The 23238-nt window shown below is 40.1% G+C and overlaps 2 protein-coding genes across 5 annotated transcripts in view; both read left to right on the top strand.

Annotated features, from left to right (window-relative positions):
- Positions 1-21681, top strand: part of add3a (adducin 3 (gamma) a) — a 62217-nt gene extending 40536 nt beyond the window's left edge. For 2 of the 4 annotated variants that reach the window (XM_072462378.1, XM_072462377.1), the window contains exons 3-15: positions 3003-3141; positions 4192-4343; positions 5105-5185; positions 7965-8114; positions 8279-8422; positions 8650-8748; positions 9086-9262; positions 9648-9902; positions 10488-10592; positions 10829-10915; positions 11583-11606; positions 12442-12556; positions 19070-21681. In XM_072462378.1, the coding sequence (XP_072318479.1) occupies positions 3003-3141; positions 4192-4343; positions 5105-5185; positions 7965-8114; positions 8279-8422; positions 8650-8748; positions 9086-9262; positions 9648-9902; positions 10488-10592; positions 10829-10915; positions 11583-11606; positions 12442-12556; positions 19070-19317 (1776 nt within the window). In that variant the 3' untranslated portion in view covers positions 19318-21681. Of the gene's footprint in view, positions 1-3002; positions 3142-4191; positions 4344-5104; positions 5186-7964; positions 8115-8278; positions 8423-8649; positions 8749-9085; positions 9263-9647; positions 9903-10487; positions 10593-10828; positions 10916-11582; positions 11607-12441; positions 12557-14601; positions 14611-16343; positions 16437-19069 lie in introns of all 4 variants that reach the window. The other 2 variants (XM_072462380.1, XM_072462379.1) reach the window with 2 other exon arrangements.
- crebbpa (CREB binding protein a) overlaps positions 1-23238 on the top strand; it is a 347948-nt gene that overhangs the window by 246471 nt on the left and 78239 nt on the right. The window lies entirely within an intron of this gene.

The following is a 23238-nucleotide window of genomic DNA, read 5'->3' on the forward strand; positions in this document are numbered from 1 at the left end:
CTGTATAAGTTACACGTCTGCTCACCCTAAGAATGCATGTTTTATATGTGATTTTGTTGAATTAATGCAAACGTTTCCAAACTCCACATTGGACTTTCGAGGCAAAGGAGAAATCTCCATGGAGACGAGCACTAAAACATACACAATGCACCTTTAAAAACACCTTTATGTCGACGTCAAAACTCCGGGCACTGCTGTCCAGAGTTTCCGAGGGTCACTTGAACGCAGCACAAGCCCTAAACTCTGAGGGCGGTTGCCCGGTGACCTCGCCATAGAAACGGGAATGTCTGGCACCAGTTCAGAAACAGTGGTGAGTCCGGACGAGACGTAACGAGCTCTTACAAAACACTCAATATGACATCAAACCAATGGGGCCAAATGCTATTCACATCTCAGTAATGGAGGGTCCCACGGGGCACCGGAGGGGTACAGGAAGTAGAGGGGGCACAAACAAAACTCTACTGGGATCAGGCTGACTGCTGCATAAGCACTGGGATGAGAGAAATGCATGAATATTGAATGGTGAAGAGGAGAGATGGGGAAATGGTGTCACGGCCTATTTTCCCCTCTCATTTTAACCAGTCAGACTTCAAACATCGATCTGTCTGTCAAACCAGAACAGAACAGTGTGTGAACCTGTCGACATGTAAGGGGATTTCATTTGACCAGTTAAGGGACAACACATATTAATAAACATGTGGCATGTACTTATGTGAGATTGTAGCCATGGCTTATTCCCATGTGCAGTCTCTTGGCAGGTTTGTGTGAAACCAGCATATATAAAAGACTAACATATACTATTTATGTGTATATGTTAGTGCGATCTGTTTATCTGTATCTACCTGCGTTGCAACAATGAAATTTTCCCATGTGTGGACAATAAAGGATTATCTTATCTTATTTATTAGACATTAAACTATCAACTCCTCTATATTAATACTCTTCTTGTTACATTATGATGATTAATCATTTTACATCATCCAATCCATCCATTTTCTACCGCTTGTTCCCTTTCGGGGTCGCGGGTGACTGGAGCCTATCCCAGTGACTTCGGGCCTTAGGCGGGGTACATCCTGGACAGTGGCCAACTTGTCGCAGGGCCAACACAGAAACATAGACATTACAGACAGTTCACTCTCATTCACTAGGGCCAATTTAGAATTACCAATTTTACCTAACACATGCATGTCTTTGGATGGTGGGAGGAAGCCGGAGAACCCGGAGAGAACCCACGGTAGACTCCACCCAGAGAGATCATGTGATGTAGGTCTGGTCCGGGAATCGAACCCATGATCTCCTTCTTGGGAGAAGAGCGCAAGAGCGCTAACCGCCTTTGCCACCGTGCACCATTTTACATCATGACATTTATAATTTAGTTTTATTTAGATGCTAAATACACTTCATAACAATACTCATCATATGGGTTTTCTGCAATTGTATTATTCTTTTATGTACTTTCAAAACACAGACTATTTAAACTCAAGTATTTTATGCCTTTGAATGATTTTAGAGCACTGGTTAAGTGCCGGTGCTGCTTGTACATTATTTCATACCACATTGTATGAGTAAGTGTGCTTTTATTTATTTATTTGTTTATTTTATTGTTTTATTGTCATTTTGTTTGGATATCCAGTGTTTGTTAGTTTAATCTGTATTTTGTTTTTAACAAAGCTTTTAAGAGAGCTTTTCTCATTGGGTTTTCCCTGTATAAATAAATGATAAACAAAATGGATAAATCATGCTCTGCACAGGTCCCCCCAGGGTTTGTGTTTGAGGATTAGCTCTAGCCCTAAGGCAGTTCTTCTCACTCACCACTGATTTGAAATGGACAAAATCCTGTCTGAAATGTGTGTAAATTCCTAAAGTCTGTTTTCTGGATTCCTTTGTCTCGTTGGCTTCACTGACTTTCGCCTGTAGGAGAAACGAGAACACCCCCGGAGAGGTTAACCGCCTTATGAAGATTATTTGAAGCATGTCTTCACTGGCCCCGGAGTCCGTCTTGTGAATAGTCTTATTGTTGTGTGATGTATCATAGTGTCTTGTGATAATAACTGTATGATTCATGGGCAAAAAACATTGCCATGAAAAGCATAAGATTGCATGGTACATTATATGAGATAATCCCTAGTGCATATCTGGATTTACGTAACATCATTTTAGCTTGTCCTGTATTAAACTGGGAACATGGATTAGCCATAAACTGAGTCACATCAAAGCGACCAATCACAAGACGAGCCTCTGTCCACCAATCACAGCCTTGAACCTGCTGGAGAAACACCCACAACAAGATTTTTGTGTCGCTAATTTGTTGCTCTTTGCGGTCGACATCAACTCAATGAACTTTAATCTTTTCTCTTTTTTTAACAATGTATTTCCAATCTTTTCGTCTTGAGTTTAACATTTGGCTGCTGTATTTTGTTGCATATTACTGTGAGGGAAAAAAACGTATGTGTGCTGTTTTGTGCATTTAGTAGCATCATACAGGTTGTGTATTTTGTCTGTTTGATTATGCGTCTGTGCTATATTATGCTGACTTCAAATTATTGTGGTAACGGGTCGTGTTCCCGTCCAAAAAGTTTATGTGACAGAAAGAAGTAGAGCCACAAATGTAAATCACTATTTATTTGTGTTTGTCTCCACACTGACTTTGTCTTATTGATTATTTTGGCTTCTCGACTTGAAGTGCTTTCAACCGACAACAATGACGTCTTTGCTGGTCAATAATGGCGCCACTTTCTCACGCTATTTAGAAAACATCATTTCACTTTTCACAATTATGCTGACACAGAAAAGACTTTGCACTTTGCGTCAGTTTTTGTCTAATCAGGAAAAGCTCAATAATGCAAAAATATGAACCATCAACCAGGTCAAAACATCTGCTGTAAAACTAAATGTTCAAGAGTAGGGGATATGAAAAGTTCTACGTAAACAACTTCTTGAGATACTGAGAGTTCTTCTGTCATTCTGTGTTGTGTCATAAGCTCTGTGTCTCTTTGTGGCAGGCGTTCAAAGAGGAGCTGGAGAGCCTGATCACGGAGCAGCAGAGTAAAGGCAGCGTCCCGTCTGGGCTGCTGGCTCTCAGACAGATCGCAGACTTCTTCATGACCAGCTCTGTGGCAGGCTTCAACACCTCCCCCCTCAGTGAGTGCGACACTGAGAACACCAAAAATAAGATGTGAATGACCATGAACATCTTTGCTTTACTCTATTATGGAGAAAGCGTCAGCAGCTGCACAAATCTGAGCATGAAATCTCAATTAATTGTCTCAAATTGATAGTATTTGTTTCTTGGCATTAATGGGGCCTTCCAATGACTCTGGATGTTTTTCTTACATAATAAAGAATATTTCAGTTAAATAAAGGTTGGTGTAATAATAACACCTTTAGACAATATTCAATTCAAATATTACTTTCTGTCATATTACCATGTGATTATATTGTATTAGTTCTGATATAGATACAGATATTAAAAAAAGATTTATTACATGCGCGTGTATATTACAGTGTGTGTATGTATGTATATATATATATATATATATATATATATATATATATATATACACATATTCATATGATTAGTTTTAGTGATGATTAGTATCTGGGGAGCAATACTTTTGACAACCGTAAACTATGTTAACATTTTTCTAAGACTTAAACCTGAACAACATTTTAGCACATTTCTTTTGGCTTGCCAAATATCTTGTTATCAAAACTCTTTTGTGGAGCTACTAAAGGCATGTGGAGAATATTGGATGAAATAGTTACATATTTGTTTTGTTTTTTACTATTATCAGACGCAGTCCATCAATATCTCATGAGACAGTCCATTACCAAACTAGCTTTTTGTGCTTAAGGGCTTATATTCTGTGGGACAGCCCTGCCCCAGACTCCGGAAGAGCCGTGCATTTTTCCCTGGTTTTGATCCAGTCGTCCAGTCCATGAATCCATATGTGGAGCTGGTTTTAATCACAGGGAAGGAATGCACAGCTAATGTCCAATTACATGTCGAAAACTCCTGTAGTGGCTCTGTCTGGACTCCGGTTAAAAATGCGGCTGTAATGAGCAGGTTCAGGACGGCATCCACAAACTGGACTGTTGTTGTGAGGCGGATCGAGACACAGGTGCGGCTCAGTGGACCTCCACTTTAGGCTCCGCTCCAAAACTTAGCCTCCGTTTGTTTTCTTCTGAAAGGCCTGGGAATGGTGACACCCATCAATGACCTTTACGGAGCGGACGTGTCTGCGATGGTGAAGGGGGAGAAGCAGGCACGCTGTAAGCTGGCCAGCGTCTACAGACTGATGGACCTGTTCAGCTGGGCGCACCTAGCCAACTCCTACAGCACGGTAAGGGTTTGCGCCCACATGTTTATTTTTCGTTAAGAGCATGTGCATTTTTGGTGAGTTTTACATGATTAACTTCTTCACGAGGTTGAAAACATGGTGTGCAAGATTATTGTGATTAATTAAGTCACGTTATAATCGCAAGAAATAATAATTGTGACTGTATTAAAAGCAAAAATGTGTTATTTCAATTCAATCTGTGCTCCAAAAATGTAAACCTTACGTGTTTATGTGCCTGTTTATGTCACAATAACTCTCATTCAGAAAGTTTTAATTGTTCAGATAAGATATTGATTGTATTGCAATATTTGAATGTACTTGTGACACGATAGTTTAACTTTTATTAAAACAAATAGCTTCATGATTTAATGTATTAGTCAAAAAATAAACTTACTAGAGAAAAAACCTAAACTAAACCAGGGCAATCTGGATCTAAGGAAAAATTATGAATAAAAATCAACCTCTTTATTTAAAAAACTGCATTTTGTTATGGATCTTGGGGTCATCACAATATAGTTTGTGGCCATATCGGTTATTGTGTTTGCCAGTATTGCAGTACGGATACCTTTTCCTGGCCTAATCTTTATGAATGTCACTTGAGAGGAAACTTATTGGTAAAAACTCCTGCACAATGCACATTTTATAAAATTGTCAGTATCTGTTTTATTTTTTATGTTTGTTTTAAATTCACCCGGGCTAAAAAAATCTAATGTTATTTGTGTTTGTTGTGGTTGGTCATTTACACGTTGCTCCTTTCCCCACAGGCTCGTGTCAGCAAAGAGCAGGACCACATCCTCATCATCCCGAGAGGACTTTCCTTTACTGAAGCTTCAGCATCAAATCTGGTAAGAAGCTCAGGAAGTCTCATTTTCCTTCTAAAGTGAAACCTTAAACAACAGCAACAAACACTTAACACGTCACCTTTTACCTATATTTATTTCATTGTTGAATAATGATCAACTATTATTGACAAACTAGCCATTTGTAGTCTTTGTTGAACCTGGCCTTGTGATTTAGGAATAATGCATTTACAGAGTATTTTCTTAAAAACCTGTTTCATTATGTGTGGACTTTGCTGTTAACGCCTGGGCTTTAATAGTGGAAACCGGTCTGTGGATACAAAAAAAAAGAATGCAACTGACATGCAAAAGTCAAAAATAAATCTAAATGCCATCACAATAATACTAAAAAATAACGTGTTTTTCTGACTTTAAGTCGCACCCGAGTATAAGTCGCATTTTGGGGGAAATTTATTACTTTATTTATTATTGTATTATATACATTTCATCTTGAAATGCAATTTAAAGAGAGAGAACAACATGGTGAATAGGTGTACGTATGCTAACGTAACACCTTCAGCTACATGAGGCACAGACAACAAACTGTTGTAAGTGTCTGGTACGTTAACGTGACATATTAACAGTTATTCAGAGAACTATAGCATAAAGAACATGCTAACAAGTTTACCAAAGCATCAGTATTACCCCAAATCACTAAATCCATTGAATTCTTCTTCCTCTGTGTCACTTCTTAAAGGCGGTATGGACGATTTTTCGGCGATTTGAGAACGCAGGCGGAAGTGCGCATGCGCACTCCCCCGTGCGGACTGATACAACACACACGTGCGTTTGTTTATTAGCGCAACGGAGCGCATCGCATCGCTCGTCTCCCGTAGATTTCTGTCCACTTCTGCGTCAGCTCGAACTGTCTTTCTCCGTCTTCATTTTGCCCCGTACACTGAGGGAACTATATTATGATAGATCCATGCGCTTAGGCACGCGGAAACGTGGGGACGAGCCTGACGCGGCTGCAGGTGAGCGGTAGGTGCGTTTTATGATTGATACGTGGCAGGACTAATGATTTATCCACGCCACGAGGAAATATGATACAAAAATTGCTGAAAAAAATCGTCCATACCACCTTTAACAACTCCCCAAACTCCTGAGGCAGAGAAAGTGCAGATTCTTCTTCTGTGTCGCTTAGAGCCCAGAGCGCCCTCTTGTGGTTGTTAGTGTGAAATGCGTTTGCCAGTGTGAAAATAACAAATGCTATCATATATAAGTCGCTCTGGAGTATAAATCGCACCCCGGCCAAACTATGAAAAAGGTGCGGCCTATAGTCTGAAAAATACGGTAGTCAAAAGCTTTAAAACTTGAGTCAATATATTCCACACTTAACAGTTAATACCCTATACATTAAGCTTACGTTTTTAATTGAAACCAACACGCTCATTGTTCAGTGCAGCAGATCCTCAGAAAACAAAGAGTGGCGATTCAGAAATGTCCCAGGTCGTGCCAGGGTCAGCGGAGGCTTCTGGTCATTTCGCATCTGCTCCTCCCTCTTCTCCAACAAGCTGCGCACAGTGTTTCTAAGCATTTTATTCCACTTTTGATGGATTTTTACAGTGCCCACAGACAAAGACCCAGGGTGAACTTATACTGGACTGAACCGGACACGGCGCATAACCATGTCAATATTAAATCAATCTAGGAATGCATGGCTCTGTTCTTTAGAGCTGTAGTTCTGTTGTGTGTTTGCTGGGTACAATATCAATACACAACTGTCCCTCCACTTCAATATGTAACTCTGGTAAAGGCTTATAAATAGTCAGCTCTAATCTTTTATAGTACTGTATTATGATAAAGTACTTGAACATGGGCTTTGAGTAAATTCCTCCGCTCTGCTTTGATTTTAAGGTCAAGATAAATGTTTAGCTGTAATGAGTTGAGGTGGAACAGTGGCGATGAAACCTGGTTGTCATGGTTTTTCACAACACCTGCTCTTCGTTTTTGCCATTTTATAGTCTTAGATTTTTTTCTGTGCACTTTTCTGTTCATTCCCTTTGACTGCCGCGGTGAATGTAATAAACCTGAATCGACTATGTGTTAGGCAGCCGATTAATGTATTATGTTTCATAATGTATATAATATTCCTTGAGTTCAGTCCCAGATACTTTGTTCAGGGGATTATAGGATCTTTCCTAATGTGATTTTGCCTAAATGTGTCAAAAGTCAATTAACACCCAGGCTGGAACGTCACTAGATCTTCTCTGACGGAATGAGATGGGGCTTGAATGTGATTTATACAAATTTTGTAGAAATCAGATTCAAGTCCCATCTCATTTTGTCAGAGAAGATCTAGTGACGTTCCAGCCTGGGTGTCTCCCTCTGTTGGCTGACCTGTGCACTTCACCTTCACCGCCCCGCTTGATAGGCCGAGCTGAGCCTATTGTAACCCTTATTTCTTGTGGCTCACCAGTCTCTGAGCAGTGGGTATTGCGGGTTACAGTTGAGTTTATAATGTTGTGGGTTTTCCTGTTATTTTCCTATGCTAAAATAGACCAACACGGTAGGACAGTGTTTGAGCAACCGTCTCTTTTATTTCACGTGCTCTCACTCAACTTGTGCGTCAACAAAAAGGGTTGTACTGAAACAATATACAGAATAAATGTTCCCAAAATAAAATAAGTGCAACACACTATAATCAAATATAAATTCCCCAAATAAATATAAATCAAACAGAAATGAATATTAAATAAAATCATATGTTACACTATCACTGTTCAGCCTACGTGTTTCAGACTCACCCCAGCACTTCTCTGACCGTTGTCCTTCTCTTCTTCAGGTCAAGGTGAACATCATTGGTAATGTAATCGAACAGGGGTCCACCAACTTAAGGGTCGACCCGTCTGGATTCAGCCCCCACGCCGCTATCTACTCCATGCGTCCTGACATCCGCTGTGTGGTGCACGTGCACAGTCCTGCCACTGCCGCCGTAAGAGCATGTTTTAAACCTCATCGTCTGCATGCCATAAGAGATAACTGTATATTTTAAAGGCTTTAATGAATCAAAGTCCATATTATAGTGTTTGCTGTGACAGATAGAAAAGTGCATGGTCAAAAAGATATGATTATTATGATTTCCTTTCACATCTTAAGGTGTCGTCCATGAAGTGTGGGCTCCTGCCAATTTCCCAAGAGGCTTTGCTCCTGGGAGACATTGCTTACTACAACTATAACGGCATCATCGACGAGCAGGAGGAGCGCATAGAGCTCCAGAAGGTCCTGGGGCCAACAACAAAGGTGCAAACACATCTATATTTACCATCACGATATTCCAGAGTTATTTTGGATGAAGGAAGTAGTATTTTTATTGGCCTTCCTCGAGGTCAAGAAGAGGAAATGAGCTAATTATCAGGGCGTGGTGTGTTCCTAATAGGAAGCTGTAGGTCTGACATCCGGCTTCTCTGTCAGCTGTAATCAAGTTCACAGTATAAATGTTTCTTCGTGTGTGTGTGTGTGTGTTGCAGGTGCTGGTTCTGAGAAATCATGGAGTTCTTACACTTGGAGAGACTATCGAAGAGGCCTTTAATGCAATGTACAATGTCCAGTTCGCCTGTGAAATCCAGGTACATGCTAATTCATTTTAGCAAACAAAAACTGAATGTATTAAGACCTTATATCACTGCCGCACTGAAAAACGCCCTGTCCTCTTGTACTGCAATGAAGATGGATACAACACAACAGAGCGTTGTGTTCTTGGTAAACGTGGCAGGATTTTGAGATTGTCCCCTCTCTGTCCCCGGTCCGGCAAATCTGATTGTCAAAAGGAAACATTAATCCATAATGCAAAGCCCAGCTTAAATTCTATGAATAAGTCCACCACAATGTCTGCTGTAATCTCTGCTTCAAATATATTTGTTTGCATTGTAGTATTGATATTGTAAATGCATTTTTGTCTTGTAGGTCAAGGCAATATCATGTGCTGGAAGTGTTGACAACCTTATAGTGCTGGACCAGGAGAGGTACAAGTCTAGTGTTCATGATGTGGGGACAGCTGCTGATGTCAACTACGGCGCCACCTACAGGTGGAAAGCTGGAGAGCTGGAGTTTGAATCCCTCATGCGGATGCTTGACAACATGGTGAGCACGATATTAATTCAACAAATTAACATATTTGTTCAGTTAGGAGATAATACAATGTATTTATTGAAAAAATGTAAAGAGGAAGCACATCAGAGAGAACACAGTGCCCTGTTTGGATCCCAGCTCAGCTTTGGCTCTGACATGAAGACAAAGGACAGAAAGAAGAAAACTGTGAGAAAACATAGGAACACAGCAGGTCTTTGTTTAAGGCCATAAAATCTGGATAAAGGCGACAAATGAAAGAGAGCATTAAATAGAACATCTGTGATGTCCAAAACACTTGCGCTGCATTGATTTAGGCAGAGCATGTTTTATACAATATGCTGTGATGTATCTAAAATCTCTGGAAACTTACAAAAAACTGGCCCTGTTTTTGCTGCAGGGCTACAGGACCGGTTATGCCTATCGCCAGCCCATTCTCCGGGACAAGCCGCGGCACAAGAGCGAAGTGGAGATTCCTGCCACTGTCACGTCCTTTATGTTCGAGGAGGATGGCGACATTGCCACCAGACTTCCCTTTAAGTTCCATCAGCAGCGGCAGCAGCGAGAGAAGACGCGCTGGCTCAACTCACCCAACAGTTACACTAAAGTCAATGTGGAGCACAATGAAGACCGCTACAACAGCCGGACAACCACGGTAAACACCCCTGGGTGGGATTTTACGCTTTACTATAAACTATTTTGGTATTTTACCTCAAATGCGGTTTCAATTACGTAGTTGTTTAGAGTACTTTTATGCCTAAATCCTCTAAGTTCATGTGGCTACTGAGTCTGGCCTGTAACTGGATATTTTATACCAGATCGCCCTCTGTTGGTTACTGAGTGTATTACATTGCTCCTGGTACAGTGCACTACTACTGAAAGAAAGGGTATGTCAGTTTGTTTTTTAATTTCATAAACTTGACCTATCTTTGTCTCCAGATATCAGGTGCCCAGTGCCCAGTATATTAAATAACAATTGTAATGCTGACGTATTCTTAATTACAAAAACATTGGACGTGATGGTTAAGATGTTGATGTTATAATTTGCTGTTTTTGTCCAATCAGACGGCGATGGAATATAGTTTGAGTTGTGCAGTTTCCTTGTTATTAACATTTGGTCTTACACAGGTTCTGACCATTCTAAAACAGTACAGGAAAAGTCACATTCTGTCCTATTTAAGCATTTATCTAGTTTTGATACCTGTTTTAGTATTGATTGACCTTAATTTCACCCTCACAGTGGATGAAGGCCGATGAGATGGGCACACCAATCAGAATTGAAGATCCCAATCAGTTTGTGCCCCTCAACACAGACCCCAGTGAGGTGCAGGAAAAGAGGAACAAAGTAAGCTGTTTGATAATAATATAAATTACAGTAGGATAGAGATTTGTTTATTAGTTACTTACCAATTAATCTATTAAACTGAATGTCTCTCAATCACTATAAATGTATTTAATCTAAAAAATGTATCCAGAACTTTATTTACTGTGAAAGGTCAGTTTTATTTTGGAACTATTGCGGTGGTGTTATTCTTTTTATTCATAGTTGGTTGTGAATCATTGACTGTGATGTCTGTTTAGATAAGGGAGCAGAACAGATATGACATGAAGACGTCTGGGCCCCGCTCGCAGCACCTCGCTGGAATCCCAGTCGATCCTCCGCGAAAGGTACGTTCATCTTTCTACTTAACCCTAATATAAAAATGGTCCGAGAATAAAAGATAACACTTTGAAATAAGAGTCCTTAGAAAACTGTCTAGAGGGCGTTAATAAGAAGTAGCTATTTGTATGTAAGCACCGTGCATTTATTAACATTTTCACTTGTAATACATTACTTATAATACTTTTTGCAAACTGTTAAAAAGCCATTAGACAAGACAAGAAGTGTCTTAATAAACCATGCACAAAAGGTTAATAAAAGCATTACTAAATGCTGGTTAATGTCTTATACATGCTTGTAAACAAATAACAGTGCTTATTCATGCTTTATAAATATTTAAATATTTTACTAAGGAACCTTAGGCAAAAGCGTTACAGAATCAGTTTCCTGTGTTGACGTTCCTAGATTTAAACTTGTTGTTTTTATCCTGATCTTTGTAAACCTTTGTGACAGGTGCCTAACATAAATGTTTGAGTTAAGCTGTAGCCCGACACAAACAGTAATTACAGATCTAAGTGAGAGCAGATGAGTGTGAACTGAACCTGCTAAATACGGTTTGACCACTAGAGGGAGACAGCTGCTCAAATTTAAACGTTAAAAAAGGCTGTTTTTTAGTGGATTCATGTTGATTACTCCTTTGCTTTTTGGTTGATGTCTTGTTGATGTCTTGTAAAGGACACTGTGCACATCAATGTCCTGGTAACTATAACGACGCTCAAAGAAATGCACTGGTGTCTTCATTGTCATGTGTTAATTATTTTGCACACATTTGAAGTGAAATGGTGCATGTCATCACCACATTAAAAGGGTAACTTACTTTTCTGGTGAGGGGTCCGGCACCTGCTTGTCGCCATGAAAATGTTTTAGCTTTGGGTGGAATTTTCCACAGTACAGCATTAAACGCATGCATCACAAACACATTTATTTATAGAGTTGTGTTTTTTATTGCTCAAAAATCACCTTAAAAATATTGCATTCTTAGTGTGAGCGGGGACATCCCACCACAGATCTGACCAGTAACTCGTCTCCGTGTGGATGGATACATTTAATGCCATACGGTGGAACATTCCACTCTAAACAATAACATCTCAATGAAACCAGAAAAGTTATATTGTGCCTTTAAGTCTCATGTCACTCAAATTGTGAAAGTTGATTTGATTATTTCTTGAGGCATGACACGACCGTCTCTAAAAGTCACACAACATTGGTCGACCAGCTAAAGCCGCCATAAATCATGTGCGTGCCACGTGTGCATGTTTGAAGCTTCTTTGTGGACGCTGTGGTTTCACGATTGTAAATTGCAATAGTCTTGAGTTAGTTCCCACAGTCTGAACACATCGTGGCTTGCAGAATGATTACTTGAGCGTAGCAGAGGGGACTTGATTCTTTGGTGTGACGCGGGTTATTAGTTCAAATACGCTCCAGATCTGTCCGAGTGCATATATCATCCAGTGTTTCGTGGCATGCGAGTGTGCTTTGCTGTCATGGATCCGAGCGTGTTATCAAACTCACCGGCGTGCTTCCTCCTCCACAGCCGTACGTACCCACAGAGGAGGAGCAGATGGCGCCCCTGCCTCCAAACCCTTTCAGTGAACTGTCGGAGAAGGAGCTGCACGAGTACCGCAAGAATGTGGAGAGGAGACATTTGGGTAAGACAGTCACTATAACATGTCAGGACAAAAGATGTGAACATATTTACAGATTCTTACAACAAACTTTAATTTACTTTTTATATCAGAATGAGCAAAGTGACACAGTGTCTTAATTACATTGAACTGCTCTAAAAAGTCTTATTTGTGCAGGTGAAACAAGAGTTCTTTGTCTGCAGTTTGGGGATAATAATCACTTTTTAGACATTCTGATTTCCTTTTATGTCATTATATGGGTATATAATCTAGGCCCGTCACAATAATTAATAAACCGACTTATCGTTCAATAAATAATGGATGGACCAATTTAAGGAGGGGCACATTTTATATATTTATTTATTTATTTGTTTGTTTATTTATTTATTGTGTGTAAAAAGATTTGCACTGCTGAGAGTCAGAAGTGCCAAGTGACTTCTTTGACTCATTATAGATACTAATAACTACTAGTTGCATTTGTTGCAGCTCATGTTTTAACAATAATGTACATTTCAAAAAGAGTTTAGTGGGTAATCCTGCTTTATAGTTATGTCAGACAGAGTACTTTCTAGATGATTTATTGGGATATTTATAATTACAGTCACAGGCCTAATTTTAACTTCTGCTTCATGTCAACAAAATGCTTTAACTGGCCAGAGCTTCTATTCTAAATATGTGGTGTTCCAGTTCATCATCGTTTGTTCATTCTTAATCAAAGGAGCTCAAACTGCACAAAAGCCAAGTCTGACTGTGAGACATATGGCCCCGGCACATGCACGGACACACACAGAGGCAGAACCTGTCCACGCCACCATCATTATTTCACTACAGATCAACATATTAAACATTTATAAAGCTTTGTATCCTTAAAATATAAATGAAACAATGGGATGCAAGAGGAATACAATGGATTACGAGACAATGAGCCCCAATTCAATTAGCTAGAATAGGTTTAAACATTTTGTGGTATTGATTTAATTTAAAGCTTATGGTTAAAGGGTCCATTTAAAATCCCTTCAAATCCTACTAATGACACAGGACAGCTTCTTAGGGCGAGACACCGGTAAAGAGGGGAAAACGTACAAGTAGAGGAATTGAAACAGCTTCTGTAGTTTACGCACAAGCATTTAAGAACACATTTTTCATCCTGTAATTGTTTCATATTCAAGGCATTTTATGGGTAAGAATTGCACATATTTGGGACACATAAATCGCATTAATTAGAAACAAATGTACAAAGGGGATTTTGTTTATCTTATTTGGTATTTACGGAAACTAGATCTCACTCATAATTGGTTCAACGTTCATTCAATTCAACGTTTTGCCTCATTTTGGAGTTAAACCTTGAATAAATCAGGCAGCAAATTGTACAGTTGGATAGATGAGCCTCGAGTCTCTCTTCTTACCTGCATGACGTAACATTTTACTTTGTGTAGCTTGTTATTGCTTTAGCTCATCCCGAGGTTAAAGTTGAAGACCTTGGATACACATGTGGTGCTCAGGTCTTTAAACATGAGGTCTCTAAACGCTCCTCGCTCTTTATCTGTCCACTCTGCCACACAGTTGAGTCAATGCTCTAATCATATTGGCCCTCGGCCTTTACGACAGGCAAGGGTCAAATCAATAAGGGACAGACTGGATCGGCATGTCTCCTAATCTATTTCCCCAGTTTGAAAGAAGATGTCATTTCGATGTTTTAATACATAAGCTGTCGTCTGGTTATGAAAACGCTCCGTACCACCAGTGTGCATGGGAGGGATGAGTAAGATGGCAGACTGATCAAACAGAAGGTCTTCACACCCGCCACATGAGTGCAGCCCGTTGCTATGACACTGTTGCCCCCACAGCCCCATGACTCCCAGGAGGCCAATCTGGATACAAGCTGGAGATGGTCTGGATCAGCCTGGTACCGGCCTATGGGGCACAAACATTCTACTCACTCGCATTCATTAAGACACTACAATTATACAATCACTCTCCTAAAATTAAACCTAGAAAAAGAAGAATGTGTCTGAACTCTTTATGGGCAGCAGTAAATTATTCAGTTGCTGTGTGACTGGCATTCACAGGAATCAGTGGCATGTACACTATCTGTTTCCTTATTCTGGGCAAAGTCTTTCTGGAGAACAGGTTCTGCAGAACAGGTCGAGGCTCTGGAAAACACTGCAACTATTGACGCTTTCGGTTGCATTTCTAAAATCATGGTTCAGACATTTGTAAGAAGTTGACCTACTTTGACTTTGAGCATGCCATATTCTGCTCCTTGAGGATCGTAGAATACGTCTGTCAAGTCAAAAGTGCTCTAAACTGTGCCCCGGATCTGTCTGCGTCTCTTTAAGCTGTGGCTCGTACAGAGGAGCTGTCTGTGTGCATCTCAAACATGCTATGGAGAGAGCTTGAGTTACTACAAGACTACTAGAGTTAGATTTTAAATGATTAAGAACTAAAGACAAAGTAGGCCTCCTAGAGGTACTACGCTGCACCATAAGCCATTCAATCCAAACCGCCTGGTGAGGCTGGTGGGGCCCCTCGGAGCACTTGATGCCCTTCACACTGCGTGTTATGTGTGTACAGGGAGTGGTAGCACTGTGCATTCACACTTGAGACTAGACCAGGAACTAAACATAGACCACAACAAAACCACATCTACACCAGGACTAAACTGGGCTCAGACCAGGAGTAGTGGGAATGGGCCTAAATGTAATCCAACTTCATTAAAGCTGTTCCATGTAACTTTCAGTTGGAGGGTTGAGATGTTATTAAACGCCTGGAATGTTCCTCAGTATAGCTTTAAATGTATCTATTGTGCATTTATTTAATTCTGGGTGTATTTATTGCTACAAAAAAACTTGAAAAACAATATACTTCCTGTGAGTGGGCTCGCCTCTCCACAGATCTGACCTGTAAATTGGCCTGCTTGTCTTTATGGAGATAAATAATTTTGATATCACACTGTGGAACATTCCGGTTAAAGCAATAATATCTAGATGGAGACAAAGCGGTGGCACCAGAAAAGTTACAACGTGCACCTTTTAAATATACTCACCATAATAATGAAGATGTTCTTTAACTTAACTTTGGCTAAAACACAGCCTGGCGCAGACGGCTCTGAACAGTGTTGAGTGAGTGAACTGTCACTGCCCCTCGGCCAAGTGAATGTGCAAATGTATGTGTTAATAAAGTGATATGGAAATGTCACTTCGCCTCTAATCAGCATTTCAGTCCAATGAGGCTTGTAATGCTGTCTGTTTTGAACTGTACATAAACACGTGTTTGTCACTGCTGTAAGATTTTAACAGATCACTATGTGCATTTTGGCAGAAGGACAATTGCTCATAGATCATACAGAAAATGATTATTAGACATATTGAACTCCTATGGTCAATCTAAATGTACAGGATCAAATGCCATTCAAACCTGGAGGAGATGTGACCAAGTGTGTTTGTTTGAGCCGTTCCAAACCAAGGAAATCAGAGTTTCCCACACTGAAGAGGCGAAGGACTCGATGTGATGACAAGCGGGCAGAAAAGACCTCGCTCTGCTGGATCCGTGTCAGCCGCGTAACACAATGCGCGTGACACTTTGACCCTCTCATTTGCAGTAGAGGATTCTGTGAGTTGTGTGCAGAAGCAGCTGTGCATGGCCTGATTCTAACATGTCTGTGTTACTGCTAATCTCTCCCACTCCCTCACCCCATTCTACCCTTCATTCCAAATCTCTTCAACTGCCCCCTTCACCCTGGACCTCTCATCCACTCACCCCTGCTGCTGTTCCTCACCCCTGCCCCCTCCGTGCCCCTCCCTCCCTGCAGATGGCGAGCACGAGCTAACCTCTGACGATGGCTCTACTTTGTCTCAGTCTCTGTCTGTAACCCAGTCTGCACAAAGCACTCCGGCCAAAGAAGGTATCTCCACTACTTTCATCTCTAACTTTTATACGTCATCGTTAACATGTGTTTGCATGAGTTTGAATCAAAAATATGATGACGTCGCTTGTCCAGTATAACAATATCCACTTCATGCTTATTCAAAAAACAAAGTGAGCTACTCTTCACTCCTCGACCCCGTGTGTTGTATTAAAGTTGAGATACTTGAATTTTTATTTTATTTTTTAAATGAGTATAATTTGTTTCTGAATTTCTGAAGAGTAAACTCCATAAAGGAGCATTTTCTTTATAAAATTAGACCCCTGTGCACTGTCTGCGACTATTAATAAAGTATCTTATTTCTCGTAGGGTTGTCAAAAGTATCGAAACTAACTAACTAATTTGAACTAATCGATACTAAAAAAAATCACATTAACAGGACAAAATGTGACCCTCTGTGGACAGTTGTGAAGGATTTTGAGCGTCATCAAAACCAGAATAAGACCACAATGTTTAAAAAAGAAAGCACCATTATTTTGAGTTGAAAATGTCAGTTTATTGTGTAAAACCCTGTGCTAAAAATGTGCATGTTTAATTATCAGTGTGGTGTGGTATCGAAATCGGTATTGAGACATGAGTATATTCCTTAGTATCAAAAATCAAATGTTAGCGTCATGGCAACACTTCCCGGCACTCAGGCCCAGTTCCGTCTGTAAAAGGCTGTTCTCACGCCGTGCAAGCGTCATGAATGCGCGTGAATATTAACAATGTGCCAAAGGGCTTGTGAGAGCTTGTTAAACAGATGTAATGACCTACTTCTGGTTTTGTGCTGCGAAAACCTTTAACTGCGTCTGCTTTACCACAGTTCCTTTGGATATCTATTGACCACTTCAGATCAGACCCGGATCATGATTTAAATACTAAAGAAAATGCTCGATACTTTAATTTTTATATCAAAATTCTAGCTGTTGCGATCACGTGACACCACCTAAATCGTGGTTTAAAAAAGTTTCACACTGAGCTGGAGACAGGTTACAGTTCTATGGTAGAATATGGTGTGTTTGTTGACCTGGTTTATGATTTAATGTCTGCGTAATTACTGGGCCAATCCACATTAAGCTGAATCTGGCACAAAGTCCAATGTCTTCTCTGTCATCACAAACAAACAAAAGGGAAATGCATTTTCAGCTTCAGAAAGTTACGCCTTTTATTTGAGTCAAAAACATGATTGTGTTCAGTTAAAAGGACTTTAGAGCAATATGACGTGGAGCCAATCAAATTATGATAAAGTTCAACATTTACGGGTGATACAATTGGATGATTCTTTCAAAAACAGTTAATCATCTCGTAAAATACTAGAATGTGAACTTAACCTCTCTGATGCACCTGCGTTTCAAACTTTGAGAACAGAGTGTTGTGTGCGTGGCCTGCTCTCAGCGGTGATGGCGCTCTGCCGGTGGGAAGCCAATTAAAAGCCTTGTCATTCTTGTGGCCATTTGAGGAAACGACTTGAAATACCACAAACCCACTTGTGTCGTCAAATCCCTATCATTTGAAGTGGGCTGGCCTCCATGTAAGACAAAAGATAATAGCAGTGACTTTACAAGTGTGACACGGAGGCATCGGCTTCCTGTTGCACGATAAGTAACAATTAACCCCTGGCAGCACACTGGCACCGGGGACCCATATTTGTCCTGACGCCACACCAGGTCATTTGTTGTACAAGTGTCTACAGCTAACGTGGCCATGTTATGTGTCCAGGTCAAATGAAGCCACAATGAATATACTTTTCTTGCGGTGGAGAGTCGTAATATGATAGTTCTGCCATGAATATCCTTAATCTGTTTGTTACACCAGAGAAAGTCTGTAACTCGCCTGTTACGTGAACACTCATTAAGGAAATGGGTCGCAGCAGCGGGTTAAAGGCCCTTTTGGAGGTGAAAGGAGGACACGCTCTCTAGGCCAGCGGGACACTGAGGCTTTATGACAGAATATTATGGAGTATGTAGAACACGGGGACAGTAGGTCTCTCAACACTCAAATGTGAGTCATTTTCAGAATAGTGAGTTTCATTAAAGTTTGGCAACCATTTTAAAAGTTGAAAACATATATCTAACCACAGTGAAGCACATAGGGCTGCTCTAAGAGCATGTGGGCGAGAGTTATGTTAATTAATATGCAAATTGGTGCACACTGGGAGAGGCTGTTTAGGTAGTCAAGTGACCCAAGAAGACTTTATTGTCCAAGATAAGCCAAGGCTGCAGACACCAGCTGAGAGGAGCTCAAACTGTATATATAATGTATATTATGGAGAAATTTTGTTTAATTTCATTTCATTTCATTTATGAAATTGGGTACGGTTAGTTAGGTTAGTTGAGTATTAAACTGAGTGTGGAGCAAGTGGAGCTGCACTCAACATGGCGCTGCCCATCGACTGTAAACCTCGGGTAAACGCAACAGAAAACTATAATTAACACATGTATGTGTAACAGTAAACAGTAATGTGAGATGTTATTGCTTTTCCTGGAAAAAAATGTGTCTTATCTCCATGGATACAAGCATGTGACACCACCAGGCCAAGTAAAACGTTAGATCTCTGTTGAGGCGACACAGACAGAATACATGTTTTCACAATAAGTAATTATCCTAACCTGTCCTTCTGCCCGTCTCAGACAACCACACGGGCCTCATGAACGGCAAAGACAACCACAGTCTGGACGAGGAGCTGTCCAAGCGCATGAGCCAGCTGACCACCAGCGTGGAGAGCGTGGAGATCCTGGTGCGTCCTGGAGACAAGATCGAGGAGTTACTGTCCCAGGAGAGCTCGCCCTCCAAGTCGCCCAACACCAAGAAGAAGAAGAAGTTCCGCACCCCGTCCTTCCTCAAGAAAAACAAGAAGAAAGAGAAGACGGAGGCGTAAGAGCAGATCCCGAGCAGGAATCGCCTTTAATGTCCGTGTAATTCTGTCTGCGCTTTTATTGTTTTTTTGTTTTTAATGTTATTTGACTTTTTTAACAAAAGGTTTTATGTGCGAAAAGAATGAATTGCATACAAATATTTTTATGTTACGACTTGTCCTAAAGACTTTGGGAAATGATCTGGTGGGGTCACACGAGAGGCCGTAGATGTTGTGCAACTGGGTGGGAGGGTGTTGGGCGTCGCCCCCTGATCACTTATGCAGTACTCCAATAGGGCTCATTGTATACAGCCAAAAAGTGTCACTTGAGGCCATTTAAATCCTGAATAACATGTTCTTCCCAGGCTGAAAATCCATCTCAAACACACTTGATGACTGCACAACTGCAACTAAATCTCTTATTTTTGTATCATGTTGTTGAAAATGAATCCTACATTTTAAATAGTGACACTGGAAACTGCTTAAACAAAACTCCCGCTACATGGTCACCTGCTGTCTATAGTCTTTGCTTCATTGTCCGAGACTTGAAGCTTCTCTGAGCATTTACAAGCATCTCATTCATTTATGTAGCATTTCATTTGTCTTTCCTCATCTCAGTGTTTTGTTTTTGCAAAAAGAAAACTGGAAGAAAAACAAAACAATCTCATTGTGCTGTCTCTACCTTTGTTTGGAAATGAATTTAATTTCAATTGATTGAAACGTTCTGTATTAGTCATCTCTCTTTGTATATTACGTTTGTTAAGCTTCTGTTTCCCAGAAAGGAATTGCTGACTATTTTTTTGCTAGCATCGTGTACACAGAGTTACTCTATAACACAGAATTATAAAAACTGGATATTTTGGCTATACATTTGAACTATATTATATTTTTTATCGTGCTGCACTTTTCTTGTGGTAGATGACATTTAGCGACAGGTGTGTTCGTCAGTGAAGTACATGTGAAGTGTTGGTTGTACGAGTACGTCAGCGAAGTGCTGGTCCGCTCGGGGGGGCGGTCCCATGTAGAAGAACACAGGTTTCATCGTTTCTCCAGGTACAGTCTTTTAAAGTGGGTCGATAAGGTCGAAGCCTTCAGTTTGTTTTGAGTGTATTTTAAAGTGTCGTTTTACTCCTTTTTTCATGACTAGACAAAGGTCACGTTTCTGCTTGCTTCGTGCGTCAAATACAACCGCGGCGACTGCGTCATCGACACATCTCAGGCGTCCATTAAAATTACCAATGATATTTGAAATGACATTATACTTTTGAGAAACATACACTGATTATTATGACCGCTAACGAGTCAGAACTGCTCCTCTCTTCGTTAAGGATATAAATCTACGTCTGTGGACTATTGAGCAGAAGCATTCTCAACAGCAGCTCGTGACAATTAAGTAACATTTATCTTTAATTTGAGTGTGTTTAAACAATCTTAAAATAAGATTTGGAAGAGAGATGGAACAAGGTTTTTATTATTTCAAGTGCTTTTGCTTGTGTTGAGAAAATGCTTGTGTTTTTTTCTTTTTGTTAACCAAAGCAATATATCTAATGCTAATCTTTTTTTTCAAGACAGTTCAAACAAACTAAAATCAAGATAAATACCACTGAATTCAAGGACCTTATCTCTTATCTTATTTAAGAGTAGGTGTTTTTTTTGCCTGCACTGGACACTATATCTCTCATAAAAGAATCTATTAAAGAAACGGTGGTTTAAGTTGCTGTAGAGGCTGATGCTGGTGCTGATGAGACTCGAAGGTGAAGTCGTCCTAACACAATCAAACAACAGCCCTCCGTGTCGGGTGGATGTCGTTCTGCTCTCAGCCCCCACTTAATTCACCATCATTGCCGTAACAGTCGGATGACCCGCAATTGAACTCTGTAAACCAAAGTGTGTTGGGTCGGTCTCGTCTCCCCCTTAGCAACCCCTGCAGCGTAACCAGATGTACCAATATCCCAGCGAGCAATGTGAACTATTGGATTTGCAGGAAGGATGGGAGGGGCAGTCTGTCCCTGGACTTAACCAGGGCAAACGAGCTTATGCGTGTACAGTCTGACTCGAGTAGAGGCGCATTCTGTCTGCTTTTTTCCATCGCCGTCATCAGTTTGTTTCGTTTGTTTCGTAGTTCACATGAAGCAGGCTGTTTTATTCAACGTTGAATTGAACTGAATGTGCATCATTTTCATTTCCCTCCTCTGTTTCCTCCTGCTTTTTGCACCATGCTTTTACTAATGCCTCGTTTTTTTGTTTTTTTGCTTTGGCATGCCAGAATGAGCCAAGCTTCATTGTGATCTGTGAAAATCCTTTATAAATGGTTATTCTAATGGAGTTGCTTTAGTTGTATTGCTGATCAGTGTAAATTCATAAATAAATCAGTATTTTAAGAAGCAATTTATTTTTTCATTTTCTTATTCTCACCGCTCATCCTCACACCTTTTTGATTTGCCATAACGTTTAGTTTGATTCATTATCATCAAACAAATCTACAGTGTACAATGTGCCACCCTCTAATGCACAGCTGCTATATTTTTATATTTGGTGCCTTCTGTTATTAAGATGCGTCTTACTACAATAGGGATGTCAAGATTATTATATTAATCTATAATTGTGATTAAAATATAATCGCAAAGACTGCAAAATGATAAACGAGACATTTTTAGAAGAGAGATTTTTTTTTTTTTCAATTGATAGAAAAGTGAATTTTTTTGAGCAAAATTATGTCTATTTTTAGTTCAATTAAAAATACAGATCTAAAAATAAAATCAGCCTTTCGTAAATGTTATCTTGCCGTTTATGTCAAATTAATCATTCAGAGTTTGATTTATTTAAAGCAGGTTCCATATTGAGGCGCGGTCATGTGCCAAGGAAAGAAAATGCAGGATTTTATTGCTGTGTTGACGTTAACAATAGCAAATAATCGTTAATTTGCCGTGTTTATTCTCACAATTATCGTTCCTATCCTGACGCTGCTGCACACTAGAGAATTAAGATATTTATTTGGAACGTCACGAGCACATTCAGACAAAAAACATTGATCCATCACTTTCAACCAACAATTTATTTAAACAAAGAGTGTTTAAGGCCGCAGTGGAGTGGAGATCGGTGTTGAAATGACTCGTGTTCGTGGTCATCAAACGAGTAACCAGGCAACCACAACTGTCTCAGCAGCCGATGTGCCTTGACTCAGATGCAAAACAAGCACAATATGCAAAACATTTAGTATAGTAAGATGGACCACACACAATGAACCAATAAGTCACTATTTCCAACTAAATCAGGTTCATTCATGGGTTAGACGAGCTTCACAGGTAAATCAGTAAATGTGTGCACTGTTAAGAACCCCAAAGACAATCTGTAGATGTCAGATTTAATTATGTACGGTTTTATAATATTTCTACAACGCTGCTCATCCCGAACCAAAAAGGCCAACTTTGTAGATCACACATTCCGAGTGATTCATAAACGTTTTATTGCCTCATTGTTTACAATAAAGTGGAAAAATACTGTTGGTGCCAAACCCCGATCGGACAAAAGTAGAGGGATATTCCTGAGAGTGCATGAAAAAAGGACAACTTGGATAGTTTGTTTCTCTTCTGTGCATATAAAGTACATACTGCATCCTCTATTATGCTCCGTTGTGTCAGCATTTTACTTGGTGCTGGACAATAAAACACCAATGACAAGTCGCATTATGTTGTATCGTGTATATTTTAAGCATTTCAGAAAATAAAGAATCTACTGCATCCATTTGATTCAAGTGGGGTCTCATTTTGTGGCCATTTGATCAGTTTGTGTTCATTCACTAAATATGCTGTATGCAACAAGACAAATAATACAAGAGATGAGGCTATTGATCGCTCTGGAGGAAATTACATTCGGGATCAATAAAGCTTCTGCTCTTGTTATGGATAACTCTTCTTCACATCCTAATACACCGCGCAAAAACAC

This window comes from Eucyclogobius newberryi, unplaced genomic scaffold, assembly GCF_026437365.1.
Source record: "Eucyclogobius newberryi isolate DKJ021-1_F unplaced genomic scaffold, fEucNew1.0.hap1 SCAF_4, whole genome shotgun sequence".
NCBI classification, from domain to species: domain Eukaryota; kingdom Metazoa; phylum Chordata; class Actinopteri; order Gobiiformes; family Gobiidae; genus Eucyclogobius; species Eucyclogobius newberryi.